The 17,583-nt window shown below is 39.2% G+C and overlaps 1 protein-coding gene across 1 annotated transcript in view; it reads left to right on the top strand.

Moving 5' to 3' along the window:
- ESYT1 (extended synaptotagmin 1) overlaps positions 1-17,583 on the top strand; it is an 869,597-nt gene that overhangs the window by 393,460 nt on the left and 458,554 nt on the right. Inside the window, exon 5 of the mRNA XM_044083745.1 lies at positions 10,909-10,981. Within this exon, the coding sequence (XP_043939680.1) occupies positions 10,909-10,981 (73 nt within the window). The remainder of the gene's footprint in view (positions 1-10,908; positions 10,982-17,583) is intronic.

Genomic DNA, 17,583 nt, shown 5'->3' with positions numbered 1-17,583 from the left:
CTTACTATTCATATCCATAGATAAGAGTGTGCAGTTTCTCAGTTTATATATTCACTTTTGTTTACTCTCTTCCCACATATACCTAACTGCCATAACAGAAGCATTTTTAATCTATACTCCTAATCTTATCATGTCCCCATAAATATGGGTATTGCTAAACCAACTGGTATGTGGTTATATGACTTACAGCTATAGCCTTTGTTTTCATTTCATTAATTTTGTATCCTGAAAAGACATGAAACTGTTGTTCCACAACACTTTGATGTCCTTTAATGGCTTGATCAGGTACAAAATAATATCATCTGCAAGTAAAGCTAACTTTTCTTGATTACCATACCAATTATATCTTTGTATTTCTGAGTCCTTATTTTCTTTGCCAGTGGCTCTAAATATAAACCAAATAAAGGGGAAAGAGGACACTCCTGACTTTCTCTGTTCAAACATGGCTTATTTGAGAGGAACCCTCCCACTTTAATTCTTGCCTTCGATCCTTTATATGTCCTTCTAATTTATATTATTATTGTATCAGGAAAAACAAAATGAAAACTCCAGCAAAGCTAGAGCTTCCACTGAGTGACCTCCCAAATCTCTTGTGTCAAAGGCACATGGGATATATGCAAATGATCCTTATGAACATCAGGTGTTTGAACTAATTGGCAATTCTGAATGTCCATGACTTGTTTCATCATTTTACTGGACAATTTCAGGCCAATAAAGCCAAACCCCACTAGCTGCAGATATGCATATTTTGGCCTTGTTATGACCTTGTCATCACAGCACATGCAGAGTGTTTGCCTATGCATATCCACAGCTAGTGAGATTTGGCTTTATTGTCCTGAAATTGTCCAGTAAAACAATGAAACAAGTCATGGACATTTAAAATTGCCAAGTAGCTGAAACACCTGATGTTCATAAGGATCATTTGCATATATCCCATGTGCCTTTGACACAAGAGGTTTGGGAGGTCACTCAGTGGAAGCTCTAGCTTTGCTGGAGTTTCCATTTTGTTTTTACTGATTGTTTTTTTCAGTGACCTTACTTATTGTTTTAGTTTGTTGTTTAGGATATTTTTGCAGTGACCCTAATGATAATGGACATCAGCTGGGTATAACAGCTCTGTGTTCCTAATGCTTAGTCAAACACTCTGCTTGTGCTGTGCTGATGAGGTCATAACAAGGCCAAAATGTGCATATCCACAGCTAGTGGGGTTTGGCTTTATTGGCCTGAAATTTTCCAGTAAAACGATGAAACAAGTCATGGACATTCAGAATTGCCAATTAGCTGAAACACCTGATGTTCATAAGGATCATTTGCATATATCACATGTGCCTCTGACACAAGAGGTTTGTGAGGTTACTCAGTGGAAGTTCTAGCTTTGCTGGAGTTTTCATTTTGTTTTTACTGATTGGTTTTTCATTGATCTTCTTACTTATTATTATTGTATCAGAGGATTGCAAATCCTTCCAATGCCCTACTCATAAAACCCTAGCTTACTTTACCAAATGCTTTTTCTGCAGCAAGACCCACAAACAACAGAGGTATTTTCTTACATTCCACTTCCCTTTGGATCATCGTTGTTCTGTTAATGTTGTCAAATTTTTGCCTCCTCACAACAAAACCACACACTGATCCATATCTATCAATTTTGGCAACACCTTTGCCATTCTTTTAGCTAGTATAGACATAAATACTTAATCATGGTTTAAAATTGAAATGAGGCTATATGAAGCTGGGTCTAAAGGGTTTTTGCCATCTCTAGACAACACAGCCACCACAGCTTTCTTACAAGATGTTAGTGCTGCTTCTCCTTTTAAAATCCTGTTAATCAAAATCTTCCAGATGTTTATCACTTTCTTCCCTCCTAATTTACAAACTTCCACAGGAATACCATATGTTCCTGGAGAATTTCCTGAAGATTGATTATACATCACTATTTTTATCTCATCACCTCCTATTTGCTGAGCCACGTCTTCCTCTAACCTTGGCATAATTAAGTCTTCCATAAAAAATTCCATTTGTAATCTTTCTTGATTTCCACATTTCTCTGTTTTGTACAATTTTTTTATAACATTTCTGGAATATCTCTAAAACCTGTACAGGATCTATGGTTATTTTTTCTTGTTATAGGCTCCATAAGTTTGGCAAGAACCCTTTTCAACATTCTGTTGCCTAAGCCATTGTGTTAAATGGTTTTGCGGTCTAGATTTATCAAATATAGTTGCTTAATTGCAATCTTTTGAAACTCATGCATATTATCCAGATACTCCCTTATTTTCTCCTTAGCACTCTGCATTTGCTCCTCCTCTTGTTCTGTGAGATTTCCCTTATTCTGCAATAATTTAACCATTGTCAGCCGCTCTAAGTAATTTCTATTACTTCTTAACCATCTCTTTCTCTTTTTTTAACCTCCTCATCCTTTTTAACCTCTTTCCTATTTTTAACCTCCATTTTCATTTTATCCCAGTCACTCACTATAACTTCTGAAGATATTTCTATCTTTTCTAATAACCCTCAAATAATTTCCACTACCCATTCCTTAAATTCCACTCTTTTTAACAGGTAGGCGGGAAAGCACCAGTGTCTTATTTTTACTTCCTTACCCTGCATTTTTATTTTAGTTCTTATTGGTACATGATCAGAAATAGTTGGATGTGTGTTGAAGCTTTCAGTTAAATGTACATGTTCCTGTGAAATGTAAATTCTGTCTAGTCTAGCCCAGTTGTTGTACCTTGTGGAATAATATGTACAATCTGTCCAAGTTCCTACTACTGATTTCACATCTTCTATAGCAAAAATGTTCATAAAGTTCTTCAGAAATCTACCCTCTTTTATTATATTGTCCCTTCTACACCCCCTGATACATTTTCACTATTGCAAATCAAATTACATTCTCCCACCTGTAAATAATAATACCTGCTGAAAGCTGATTATTTCTCCAAAAATGTTCATAATCATCATAATAGCAGTTTTTGGCAGAATATAAGTACATGCCAGTGTAAACCTCTTCCCTTGCCAATAGCCTCTAACTTCCACAAATTTATCATTTTTCTCTTTTTTCTTCATCTATCATTATTGGAGCCCCTCTAGCAGTTAGAATATTTACTCCCCTTTTCCTGTGCTCCTGATATTCTGCTGACTATCCATTCTGAAATCCTTTCTTTGTCAAATTTACATGCTTGTTTCTTTCCAGATATGTCTCCTGCAGCATTGCTATTTGCATTCTGCATTTCTTAATATAATTCAGTGATCTTCCCATCTTATCTGTACATGTAAGGCCAGTCACATTCCAGTATAATATGGACTGCACAGCCATCATGATAAAAGGCTATTGTTCCTACCTGACATGATAGTTTTTTTTTATTTGTATTTCCAGCTTTTGTGTTACATGCATATACTAATGTTTGGCAGGCTGATTTTTTGTAGAGTTGTTTCTTCTCATTTCCATTTGAACTTATCTAATAATTTTCTAGACTTTTTGTTTTAATGAAACCCTCAAACAAAAAACTAAGTACAAAACACTGCCATCCCCTCTTAACTTGGAACAGACACATACAATTATATACATCTTCAAAACATGAAATTTAATCATCCAGTCTTCCATTTTTTTCACTAATTTCAAGAGTCGCTGGTCTTCTTCCTGTTCATCCCCATTTGTGGTTCAAGTCCAAGGTACTGATGATTCTTCTAGTCAACTCCTGTGCTCTTTTCTGTCTCCCAAGCATTTTCCTTTGGAATACTGGAAAAGGTTTCACTGGCAAAGTCTCTGTATGATTCTTACTGTCAGAAGAATGAGAAGCACAGTTCCCTTCTGCTTGCTGACTCATTTTGTTTAGATAAACATTTTTATTTCTTCCTTCGCCTATTCTGCATAAAAATGACTTTGATTCTCCAGGAAAAAAGACTTTGAAGACAGCTGGATAGAGCAGCTTGAATTTCACACCTGCCTCTCGACATTGCCCGACTGCTGAGATAAATTTGCTTCTGTTCTACCTGGTATTCAGTGAACAATCATGTTCTACGAACACTATGCTGTCTCCAGTTTTTAATATTTTGCCCTTCTGCCCCAATTTTGTCAAGTTTACATCTTTACTGATATAGGTTTTGGCTGCTTTCTGATGGCCAGGTTTAGAGCATACACTTGAGGTGCCCTCTCAGTTAACAAGTTCTGTTGTGGAACACCAGTCCAGTTGCTTAATATGTACTTTCATAAAATTAATACAGTCAATTTCTTTCAGTTTCTGTGGTACAGAAAAACATCTTAGTTTTTTTCTGTGTGCTCTGTCTTCTACCTCTTACCATTTTTAAACAGTACTTCTTGAGAAACCTCATATTCAGCCAGCTTTTTCTTCGTCATCCTCTGATTTTTGCTGTTTTATTATCTCATCTGAATGGCTAGTTAAAGCTTCTATTTTTCCAGCCTTTTGTTGTTACTCTTTTAATGTTTTATTTATTTTAATCACTTCTAAGTGCATTTGTTTTATTATTTCCTCTAAATTACTGGAAGCCATGCCTTGAACCAAAGCTGAAGCATGAACTGCTTTTTGCACAGTGTTTTCTCTTCACCTTTTCTGGTTAATTTCTTTCAGGTTTTCCCAATTTCTTTTTTTTGCTGTCATCTAGGCAGTGTATACATTACCTAGTAACTGAATTTTACAAAATAAAAAAAAATAAATAAATAAATCAATGGCACTCCTTTTTCTCAGTTTTAGTTTTCATACTGGGAGAGCTGAAGTTAAGCTACTGATCAGTGTGTGGCCATCTTGGATGTCTCCCAGCTGAAGTTCATTTTGATTGTTTTGGATACAGTATGATATTGATACACAAAATGCTTACATTTGCGAGTCCATTTTTTTGTCTGACTCTTGAAAGTCTTCTTGTCATTGTTCCAGACATGGAGAGGTAAATCTGTGGAGTTGTACGTGGCAAGTTTTTTAGTGTCTACTTCAGAATTGTCCTGGAATTGTCATAAAGGTCCCCATCTATAAGACATTATTGGTTGTGGGGATTCATGTGTTGAATTCTGTCCCATCTACATTTTAAAGTCATTCCTCGAGTAAACAGTAGTAAAGCTCCCCTTTGGCTGGCCTGTTGGCTTAGAGGCACAATGCCAGTTTGCAGCAACCCAACCCGAATTTGAACATCAATTCAAGCATTAGAAGGGTCCACAGGGGAGAATTACAGCAGCTCTTGCCATCTCCTGTACATAATTTCTCTGCTGGAGATGCATCCCCTGGTACACAATAGAGAAGTTAGTTCTAGCAGCACTGGCAAATCACTAAATTACAGTTTGGTTAAATAAAGGTTTTATTATTGTAACAAGTCTGGCAAAACATGCATATAACATTTATTGCACTCTTAATGTTATGAGAATTTAGATGCATTAATGAAGATCACTGTTGTATTTTATGATGGATTAGACAAATGCCTGCCCCACAGCTTACTTAAACCCGTCTTGTTTTTTTTTTAACACCTTTATTGAATTATCACTTAAGACATAGAAAAACATACATTTATATAAAAGAAAACAGATCATATTAACATGTTCACAGTTACAAACATAGAGCACATTTACTCTTTTGCAGAATTATCATCAGTCCAACATTACATAAATTCCTCAAATCCTGCCTTCCTGTAAACCTCACTCTCTTCCAAAAAATATTCTACATGTATTGTTTCCATAATTTCCATTTTTTTCTATGTAATTTGCTCCTACCCTTTTCTAAAGATCTCACCTACAGTTCCAGTTCTTTTATGTCTGTTGCAATATTCAATACTTCAAGTACAGTTGCTTTAGACTTTTTTTTTTCCATTTTACAGAAATTGCTTTTTTGGCAGCCATCAGAATTAATTACACTTAAGAAGGCCTTACTGTGTCTAGGTAATTCACATTCCGTATCCCAGCTCATAAAATAATTTCCTTAGTTGCACCCATTTGTTTACCCAATATTTCTGAGAGAGTATTCTGTAGGGAATTTTTAAACTCTGCTGCCAACTCATTAAACTCGCAAAACATACACTCCCAGTTACCTCTTTCTTCCCGATCACACGTCCAACATTTGCCATCTACCTGAGGAAAATTTCTTTGGGGTCTGCTTGGGGTATAAAAATACATATGAAAACATTTCCAAGCAAAAATTCTAAATCTTCTAGACTTTGTTGCATATTTGGGGGCCATACTTATGTTTCCCATTGTTTTGTTTTGAATTGCTTATCCAATCTCTATTCCCAATCTTTTCTAACATCCTTTGATTGATTCCTATAGTTATCGTGCAATATTTTATATGCCTTACTAATTATCCCTTTTTTAACATCAGCTTCTATTCTGAGTTCACCTAAAACCTCTGCTAGAGAAGGTCTTTCATTTAGGATTCCTCTATCTCCTTCTGTTTGCCTGTACGTCGATATCTGTCCCTGATAGGGAAGGCAGTCTCTAGCCTGCAGTCCAAATGTCTTCTTGGCTTCTTCCCATACTATTACCTTTCTCTCTGTAGTTATTTGCTCCAAATACCTTGGTTCATTTGCCAGTTTTCTACAGTAAATTCCAGCCCCCTCTTGCCTATTCTCTGTACCTCAGTTGCAGTCATCCCTATTCCCTATCGGCGAATCTCATTTCTTCATTCTTGTGTTGGCTTAGTTCTTACAATACTTCCTGCTATGTTATGCATATAATATCATGTGTGGCTGCTGTTATTTTTCTTAAGGATCTGCATCCAAAATCTCACTCTTTCCTTATTTGTTGAATTTCCCCCCCTGCTTCATCATCATCCCTTTCACTTTAAGTTATAGCTTTTTGCTTGTGTTATGCATATGAGCCTTAACTATGTAGCTCTAAAGTATCCCTTCAAATAAGTAATCCTAAACCACCTTGTTCTATTGGGAGAATCAACTTATGCCACTTGACCTTTGCCCCCTTCCCCAGCCAGATAAAATCCTGCAAGTTATTATTAATTACTGACCACAACTTCTCCTTTTATTGGTAAAAATATGCCTGACCTGCATATAAAATTAAAGGGACTAAAAACATTTTCAGTGCTTGTATCTTGCTATCCCTATCCATAAACAAGGGCTTCCATGTTGTCAGTTTTTGTATGATCTTTTGTTTAGTCTCTTCCCACATATCCTTAGATGCCATACAGAATCCTTTTTAACCCATACTCCTAATTACTTCATTTTATCATGTCCCCATAAATATGGGTAATGCCAAACAAATTCATATGTGGGTACATAGTTTACAGCTGTAGCCCTTGTTTTATTTTCATTAATTTTATTTCCCAAAAAGATTTGAATCTGTCTCAGAATGTTCCACAACACTGAGACATCCTTTTCTGGTTTTATCAGGTGCAAAATAATATCATCTGCAAATAAAGCCAACTTTTGTTGATTAACATACCAATTACTTCCTTGAACTTCTGAGTCCCTTATTTTTGCCAGTGGTTCTAAATATATAGCCCAAATAACAAAGTGGAAGGAGGACATCCTTGCCTGGTTACTCTGTTCAGACAGAACTTATCAAAGAGGAACTCTCCCACTTTAATTTTTGCCTCCAATCCTTCATATATCCTCCTAAGTAGTCTTTTTACTGTATCAGGAAATGCAGATGTTTCCATTGCCCTTCTCATAAAACTCAGCTTACATTTTCTTACATTCTGCTTCCCTCTGGATCATTATCATTCTGTTAATATTGTCAGATGTTTGTCTCCCCTTCACAAAACCACGTTGATCCATGTCTATCAATTTTGGCAGCATCTTTGCCATTCTTTTTGCTATTCTAGACATAAACACTTTATAATCATGATTTAAAATTTAAATAGGCCTATATGAAGATGGGTCTTACCATGTTTAGGTATTACAACAACTATAGCTTTCTTCCAGGATGTTGGTGTTTTCACTCCTTTTAAAATATTGATAAACAAAACCTGCCAGATCTTAATCACTTTCTTCCATCATAGCTTCCAAACTTCCACAGGAATAGTATCTATTCCTGGAGACGTTTCTGCAGATTGGTTATACATCACCATTTTTATCTCATCTCTTCCTATCTTAACTGTTAATTGTTGAGCCTCATCTGCCTCTAACCTTGATGTACTTAAGTCTTCCATAAATATTTGCATTTGTGCTTTTTCTTGATTTACTTGCACCCTTTCTCATCCAGGAACCAGTTGTTGTCTGTTGTTTGCAGAAAAGACCTCTCCACTAGGTTATATGGGGCTAATACTGGCACAGGAGAACAAATGGACTGAAAAGGGAGTGGCACAGACAATGATAAGAGATCATATGGAGTTTATTCCCCCCCCAAAAAAAAAGACAGCTTTGTCCTAGGAATAGAAGCCCCAAGAATTTCTTCTTGATGGTTGAACTCCCCTCCAATGACACACACACACACACACACACACACACACACACACACACACACACACACACACACACACACACACACACGGACACACTATTAAAATGTTAAGTGTTAGCATGTACAGCATGTGCAGTTTCCATTGAGAAAGTTGAAACAATGAAAAGGTATTAGAAAAGTGGTATATGAATTTTTTTAGATTCTTTAGTGTAAAGCCATGGTATGTCTTTCAGCCATTCTCCCTTCAGCAAGAGAAACAAACAGTGGCTTTCAGTTACGCAGTTGTTGAATTCTTTCTGTATGTGCATATTTCCCCTTCTCCTGGCAGCTTGCAGATACTTACATGTTTACAGTGCCAGGACTGGCATGGCTGCTGCTTGCCCACGTTGCTTGTCTGTACTTGCAGCACTCCTTGGCAGGTTGCGTCCTTGTAGCTTTCACATCCCTGAAGCTTATCACCACCACCACCATCTAGGAAGTACTGTAGAGGGGATAGATGAGCTGACTTCAGCCAATCAGTCCCATCACAATCCACCCAGCTTATCTAACACCTGGCATTACTGCTTCAGCTAGGATTGGCTAAGGCACAGTCAGGGCCTCCTCCTGCACCACATTGCCAGCTTAATGACCGGTTTCCCCAAGTTGTCTCCAGACACTAGTATGTATAATCTTGGTTGTGTGTGTGTGTGTGTGTGTGTGTGTGTGTGTGTGTGTGTGTGTGTGTGTGTGTGTTGGGGTAAGGGAGCAATGTCTATACCTATTTATTCTTGTTAAAGTTATGCTGACTATGTTAACTGATTAGTTGTAATCAGTAACTAAATGCCAGCTTAATGACCGGTTTCTCCCAGTTGTCTCCAGACATTAGTATGTATAATCTTGGTTGTGTGTGTGTGTGTGTGTGTGTTGGGGTAAGGGAGCAATGTCTATACCTGTTTATTCTTGTTAAAGTTATGCTGACTATATTAACTGATTAGTTGTAATCAGTAACTAAATGTCTTGATAGGCGTATGCTGTGAAGTTGTACTCTCACCATGAAGGAGTTTACCTGAATTTATGAATTTGCATAAGAAAAGTACTCTTTGTAAATGTAAACTTAAATGAAAGTGGCTTTAAGGGTGAGATCACATATATTGCATGGCCCTTGGTGAGGTCACATATATTGCATGGACCTTTACTGTGGTGATCTGCTGAAGGAGCATACAGTACTAACCTTCAGTCTTGTAGTACTGAACTTACCTGAACTGAGGCAAGGAGCAACAAGTTGCATTTCTGAGTGCCAAGATGTAGGTCTGCAAGGTACTTAAAGTAAAAAGAACACAGTTGGCAAGCCAAAATGAAATTAATTGCCATTCACACATTTTGAACACCTTTATTCAATGGTGTGCTTCCTGTATTGTAAGAAGTCTTCATTCTCACCCTTACGTAGGAGTAGCAGTACATGATATCCTAAAAGAGATGAATCTTCCCATTTCGTATTTAATTATAATGAGGCAGCTGAAAGATCTGGAAATAAATTATTTTAATAATTTCGAAATTAAAGAAGAGGACTGGGTTATTTCTCGCAATTTGTGGGAAGCCCTGCTACAAGACAGAAAACACATAACCTCAGCGTATAACGTGATAAAAGAGAGGAAATACAATAATTATATTCTTTTATCGAAATACTGGAAAGAGAAATTGGGATCGATAGAGGACAGTAAGATATTGGAGGCGTTTAGCTTAACATTGAAGTCAGTATCCCTGCAAAAACTGGTCTTTACTCAACTGATGATATTTAATAACGCGTATTATACTCGTCTCACTCTTCATAAATTTGATTCGAAGAACTCACCCAAATGTCCACAGTGTTTAGATCAGACAGCGGACCTGCTACACATGTTCTGGAGTTGTAAGTGCATTTATAAATTGTGGAACTCATTAAAATTGCAGTTACAAAAAATGGGGTATCAAAATTCAACACTCTCTTGGGAGTTTATGATTCTCCACATCCCACCGGAGAATTTGGATAAATCAAGGAAGGTTGTAATTATGAATATCTGTTTACTAATGAAATTATACATAGCCACAAATTGGTTGAACCCAGCCCAGACATCGTGGGAAAATTTCAGATTGATAGCGATAAGGCATATTTTAGCGCATAAGTTACTAATTAGTAACAAGAAAAGTATAAACAGTATAAAAATATGGGAGCAAATTTTCAACATTGTGTTGACCTAGAGGTTCCTATCCACTTTCTCTCAGGACATATAGTAGGAGAACAAAATCAATCTTAGATTAAATAGAGGACGTAGAAGTATTACAGATTGTTGGCTTTGATTTGTCACGAATTTTCTTTTTTTTTTTGTTTTGTTTTTCTTCCCTTTTTTTCCTGATTACTGCTGTATCTATTGTTAATATATGATGTTGATATATTCTGTGGAGCTAACCACTGGAAGCAATTTTGTATATAATGTAAATAGTGTGTGGACTGTATTATGGTTTTGAAAAACAATAAAAATGATTATCGAAAAAAAAAGAAGTCTTCATTCTCTAACATTGTATCCTTTTTCTCCTTTTAGTTATGTTGGTGATATAGAAATCGATGTAGAAGTGAGACGGTATTTCTGTAAGGCAGGGGTGAAAGGTGTTCAGGTAAGGCATTTAAGATTGCATGCTTATAGAAAAAAATCTTGGAAGATACTTTCAGAACTGATTTTTTCTCTGTTGTCTTCAAGGTGTTCTTTGTATTCTGTGTATACCACTTTCTCTGTTTGTCAAGGCTCTCTTTAAGTGCCCATTTGCTTCTGTAAACTGCATCTTAACTCTCATTTGAGGATGGGGAAATGGGAAGTGCTGAAACATCAAAGTAATATGAGCACTGAGACATAAAGTATGTAAAGTCAGCAGAAGAAAGCCATCTGTTGTCAGAGCTAGAAGAGTGCCTAACCTGATTTTGCCATCTATGCCCCCCTTTTGCATGCATTCCCCCTGTGTATGTGACCCCCGTGTGCACTATGGTCACTTTCCAGCCTTGTGCTTGCCTTTTAGACCTACCATACATACATTTTAGGCAATGCCACTAACTTTTCCAAGACCATGTTCCCTGAAAACGTATGCCAGTTGGTCGTTATCTTTTCTTTAAGATAGTGCTTTTAATTTCCCCTTTCCCCTCAAAATCCTACCTGATTCATCAGCTGTACTGGGATGGATTTAAATGAAAAAACAGGTGCAGGTTCTATTTCTAATTTGTTTCGTACCATATAGCTATTGTATGGAAGCTTGCTGTGAGGCTAAATTTTAAGGTCCTAGGAAGGCTGTTTAATGAAATAATATCTGTTCATGTGAAGTGCTCAAGCATGTGTCTGATTTCTCCACTCAGATTCTTAGCCCATTCATCCTACCACTCATTTAGAATGTTTTCAAACCAGTTTCATCTTCCTTGTAAGTAACTGTACTTCAGTTGTACTCAGGCTGTTTTATCATTATGCCCGTCGTCCATCATAGTTACCGCTGTCCCCTAAATAAATGTTGGCTGCATATTGTATTTTGTTTTTCACTTATCAACTTTGTCTGATATTTATTTATTTATGCTTATTTTCCTATGGTCATGCTCAAAATTAATCTGATAATGAGTTTGAACTTACTATTGATGTACTGTACAGATGTGATGAATTGCTGTAATGTACCTAATGTCGTCAAACCTTTTGTTCTGTCTGATTGTGCACCGCATAAAGCAATCTGTTAAGAAACAAAAATATGAACTCAGTTCAATACATCTGAAAAATAAAGCATTATATATAGTAACTTGGCTGCTTGTGTTAGGTGCTTTGGTAGAGTAGGCCACGTACATAGTAGGATGAGGAGACATGGGATGGATAGAGATAAACAGAGGGTAGACGTGGTGATGAGGAGGGTTGGTCAATGCACAGGATATAAGGTGTGACAAAAGAGGAAGGAGGAAGATGTGGTTGGGGTTGTGGTGGTGGTTGAGCAACAGTTTATCATTTGTCACCCCAACCCAAATGGACATTGTTGGAAACCATCAGCAGCTGATTGATCAGGATGACTGGTAGTGTGGGGCACACTCTCTCTACCTAGAATGGTAAGGGCCAACCTGGTAAGAGAATATACTGTCCACTCCAGGAGGCCATCAATTCACAACATATATCTGCCTACTTCTGTCTCCATTGCAGGCACCACCATCTGCTCCAGCTGTGGCTTGGACATCTCAGGTAATGGGTATGGGTTACCTGCTGGAGAACGGCCAGTATGGCCAACCTGGTTGCCGTCATGCTGCACATCAACATTCTCATGGTGCAGGATGTAGAAGAGGTGTTTGCTGAGCAACTTGTGTTATCCAGACCTGAAGTGGGATGTTTCATAAGTGAATCTGTCCTGACAAAGAAGTAAATATATTTAAATCACACATAAGAAATAGTGAGTGGAATTAACTGAGGTTGGTATCAGTTGGACTGCCCTGCCCACCCAAGTGTTGTGCATTTGTTTCAATGGTCTCCACCATAGAAAATAACCTCCACACATATGCCCCTGAAACTGTGCCCTCTGTAGGATGAGCCTTATGCCTGCTGCTACCCAGTCCAGTATAAAGCTGATTGATGTGTTGTGTAGCATGTGTGTGGAGTGTAAAGCTGATTGATGTGCTGTGTAGCATGTGTGTGGAATATAAAGCTGATTGATGTGCTGTGTAGCATGTGTGCGGAATATAAAGCTGATTGATGTGTTGTGTAGCATGTGTGTGGAATATAAAGCTGATTGATGTGTTGAGTAGTATGTGTGTGGATGTTGCCCTGCACCACAGGCAGCCTCATGAGAACATAGAGTCCAGGGGCACAGCTTTCCAGCTCTGCAGGGAAAGGTTTTTGTAGTTAAAAACTTCAAGAAGATTTTTGGTCTAGTAAACATAATTGGTTTTGTTGTTTTGATTTTAAATCTTGCATCAAGCGGATAAAAGTATGTAGGCCTACAGTATAATGAGTATAAACTACAGATGTATTATTTTCAGTTGTGCTGATGAGGGAAGCAACAGTCCATAGCACTATACGAAGGAGGAAACCAGAGATGAAACTGTAGAGGTTATTCTGGCAGGACTGGTATGTGGACCAAATGGGCCAAATCGGGACTAGAATCACCCTTTTAATATGGCCTCTGGGAGGGGATTCCATTATACCTTGTGCCTAGAAAGGCATATTTGCTGATCCTTTAGGAAGCCAAGAAGCAGATGTCTGTAATGTATGAGGACAAGAACTAGAGATAGACTGATCCATTTATTGGGGGTGGGGGATGAGGATACATGAATAATAACATTCTCATCAGAAAGCCAGTGGAGTGGGCAGTGGATGTTCATCGTGTTTCACTGTTGCAGTCATTACACTTGGGTTATCCTGCTGGCAGGCTACCCGCAGTCGGCCTGAATTACAAAGTCTAGGTCTGGCGTCGGTTGCTGTCGCCTCTTCCCTTACGTCAGTGTGCCAGGGGTATAAAAGATGTAGCCGACGCCATTTTCCTCAGTCTTTCTTGCCGCGTGGTGCCCGAAGCAAAAGCAGTTTGCAAGTGCTGGTCGGCCGACTCCTGAGATTTTCAAAAACGAATTTCAGATCCGAAGTCTTCATTAAAGCTAAGTACCCCATTGGGGAAACTTTTTTCTTGCTCCAGTCCGATGTCAGAAAAAGTTAACAACTGTATTTCTTGTGGGAAGCAAATACATCATAAGGATTTTCATTCTTACTGTATTCCTTGCCTAGGCCCTGATCACAACTTTGCTAGCTGTCGGTTTTGTGCTAAATTTAACCAACACACTATTAAGTGTCGGTATGATTTTGCCTTTCATTACTTTGGCCGAAGATTCAATTATATAATGCTGTTGGAACAGCTGGCGACTGGTGTTTATAAAAAGCGCAAGGAAAAAGAAAAGGACAGTCATCCGAGGTCCAAAACAGACGATGAGGCTTCCGCTAAGCCAGTCACTGGTTCGCCGGTTCTCAGTGAGGCGCTTTCTCAGCCCCTGACACCTGTTACCTCAGAGCCACAGGCTGCTGACGACTCCCACGTGGAGCCAGCTAGGCCTCTGGATACTCAAGGTATTGGACACTCGGAAACTATTCCCTTGGATGGGTCTGGAGCCGCTGAGTAGGCATTGGCTTCTGAGGGTGTTTTCAGACCTACACAGTTATATGTAAAGCCTACTTCAGCTTCCAAAGCAAAGACTAAAGCAGTTCTAAAGACAAAGAAACAAGTACAGCATTCTCCTGGACAGACTTCCATGCCTAAAAAGCAGATGCTCAAAATGGCCGAAGACCTAATTACCTTGATCAGGGGTTCCCTTCCCCCTCCTGACAAGAGGCCTAGGCAAGAGACAGAATATGAATCTTCATATCAGGTTTCCATTTCCTCTGACTCCTCTTCTGAACAGGAATGGGTCTCTTCCTCCTTACGAGGATTCTGATGCTGAAGAATCTATCCCTTCAGCCTCACCACCTGAGGATTATTCTTTTGGGGAAACCCTGCATAACATGAGGAAGCACTTCCACTGGGAGAGCCAAGACTACTCAGAATCTAAGAAAAGGCTTAGAGATTTTCTTTTACTACCTCAGCACAGGCCTTTGGCTATTCCTCCTGTGTTAGACATTGTAGATGATGTATTTTCAGAGTCTGGACTTTCTCCTGACTCTTTACCTCCTGCCCCTGCTAAACCAGACAGATACTACAGGGTTCCAGATTCACATACATTTCTTTATAAAAACCCTGCTGCTGACCCAGAAACTATTTCTCAGGGTCCCAAAGTGGTCAAGGTTTCTACTGCAAAAAACCCTATCCCCTCTGATAGAGATTCAAGGGCACTAGACAGATGGGGAAAAAAGGTTTACACCTCTGCTACTTTGGCTGTGCTAGAACAGAAAATGTTGTCAAATTCTGATTGTGCAGAAAATAAGGAAATGCAGGATTTATTGCATGCAACTGAACAAGTGGGAAGGCATACATTGCAATGTGGTTTTGATTCTCTGGAAGCCTCTTGCAGGGCTGCAGTTATGGGTTCTGTCATTAGGAGGCATGCTTGGTTAAAGGAACAGAATCTGCCTGATCATGTTAAAGCAAAATTATTAGATGCTCCATTACAGCATGATACCTTGTTTGGTGTTAAAGCAGACGAGGTGTTGAAGAAAATGGAGGACAAAGCTAAATCTATGCAAACAGTCAAGGATTTCTTACAGGTACAGCCACCCAGATTTAGCAGGAACTGGCCTACAAAGAATTGGTCCTTTCCAGTGTCAGACAGGCCACAAAGAGGCAGATACAGATGCCCCAGAGGTAGATCCCAGCCCCAGGGCTCATACAGGCCTAAACAGTGGGGCGCTTCTACCTCCAAAAGCGGAGAAGACAAATCACAGCCGTACAGAAAACAGTCCCAATGATTTTCCTCTGCCAGCACCAAGCACTTATCTTTTGGCAGCCCCCTTAGGGGGAAAACTAGCACTTTTTTCTCAAAATTGGCACATGATCACCCAGGACAAATGGGTCTTGAATATAGTGTTCCAGGGCTACAGGTTCCACTTTCACACCCTGCCAAGGGCAAAAGGTATGCCAGACCTGCCACACAATCAATGGGCAGAGGCACAAAAACAAGTTTCATCCCTTATGGACATGAGGGCCATTCAGCAAGTACCACAGCAAGAGCAGGGGCAAGGATTTTACTCAATACTTTTCTTGGTACCCATAAAAGACAAAGCCTGGAGACCAATACTGGACCTGTCTATTCTAAATACATTTCTGGACGTTCCAAAATTCAAAATATTGACTGTGCAGCAGCTTCTGCCCATGCTGGGCAAGAAGGCTTGGCTGGTAACTTTAGACCTAAAAGAGGCATACCTGCATATTCCAATCAGACAATCTTGCAGAAGATACATCAGATTCATAGCTGGCTCAATGCACTACCAATTCTCTGCACTGCCCTTTGGCTTATCTACTGCGGCCAGGGTCTTCACAAAATGCCTGGCACCAGTATTTGCATTTTGCAGACAAAGAGGAATTCAAATATATCTTTACTTGGACGATTGCCTTATTCAAGCAGAGAACAAGGACCTTCTACTAAAGCATCTGGCATTTGTAAAAAGATTACTAATTTGCCTAGGGTACACAGTAAACGAAAAGAAATCAAAACTAGTACCCTCTCAAGAGATAATATTCCTGGGTGCAAGCTTAAATACAACTGCGCAGATGGCTTATCTCACGCCAGACAAACAAATGCAACTGACTTCTTACTTCAAAATGTTGGCAACAAAGACCCAGTTATCTGCAAGAAATATTCTGCAGGCTTTGGGCTTCATGGCATCCTGCATTCTGCTAATTTCATATGCTAGACTGCATATGAGGAAACTACAATGGTATCTAAAAAGTGTTTGGACTCAACATTGTCACAGCCTGGAAACATTAATTACCCTCATTCCTTGCCTGCAACAGGAGTTTCGATGGTGGGTGCAGGCCTGTCACCACAACAAGGGACAGCCATTCACCCTACCCACAGCCAGGCAGTCAGTAACAACAGTTGCATCAGATTATGCCTGGGGGGCCCACAAGGCATGAAAATGTATTCAGGGCACATGGCCCACAAGCCAAAGGCATCTTCATATCAATCAAAAAGAGATGCTAGCTATTCAGAATGCCCTGACCGCTTTCAAGGATCTACTCCATCCTGGACAACTACTGATAAGGAAGGACCATACTACAGTCATGTGGTACATAAATAAGCAGGGAGGCCTACATTCCTACCCCCTCTGCAGACAAGCCTTGACTTTGTGGGACACAGCATTGACTTATCAAGTACTCCTGCAAGCACAATTCCTGCCAGGAAAGAAAAATACGCTGGCAGACGAATTAAGCAGAAACCTCACGGATCCCCACGAGTGGAAACTGGATCCACAAGTCTTCAGCATGATAATAAAGAAATGGGGATGCCCAGACATAGATCTTTTTGCCTCCCCTCACAACTGCCAACTACAGAGATTTTGCACAAGGACTTATCACAAGCAAGCATGAAAAGTGGATGCTCTATCATTCAGCTGGAAAACCCTAACAGTATATGCCTTTCCTCCTCTGCCAAGGTACTCCTAAAGGTCAGACAAGAGAAGACAAAAATGATTCTGATTGCTCCAGACTGGCCCAGCCAGCACTGGTACCCAATCCTAAAGAGCTTGTCTCAAGGCCCAGCCTGGACATTGCCTCTAATTCCTCATTTACTG

This window comes from Protopterus annectens, chromosome 9.part0 (genome assembly GCF_019279795.1).
Source record: "Protopterus annectens isolate FY-2018-M chromosome 9.part0, PAN1.0, whole genome shotgun sequence".
NCBI lineage: Eukaryota > Metazoa > Chordata > Ceratodontiformes > Protopteridae > Protopterus > Protopterus annectens.
The sequence above is the reverse complement of the archived record's forward strand: the minus strand, read 5'-3'. Positions and strand labels throughout refer to the sequence as shown.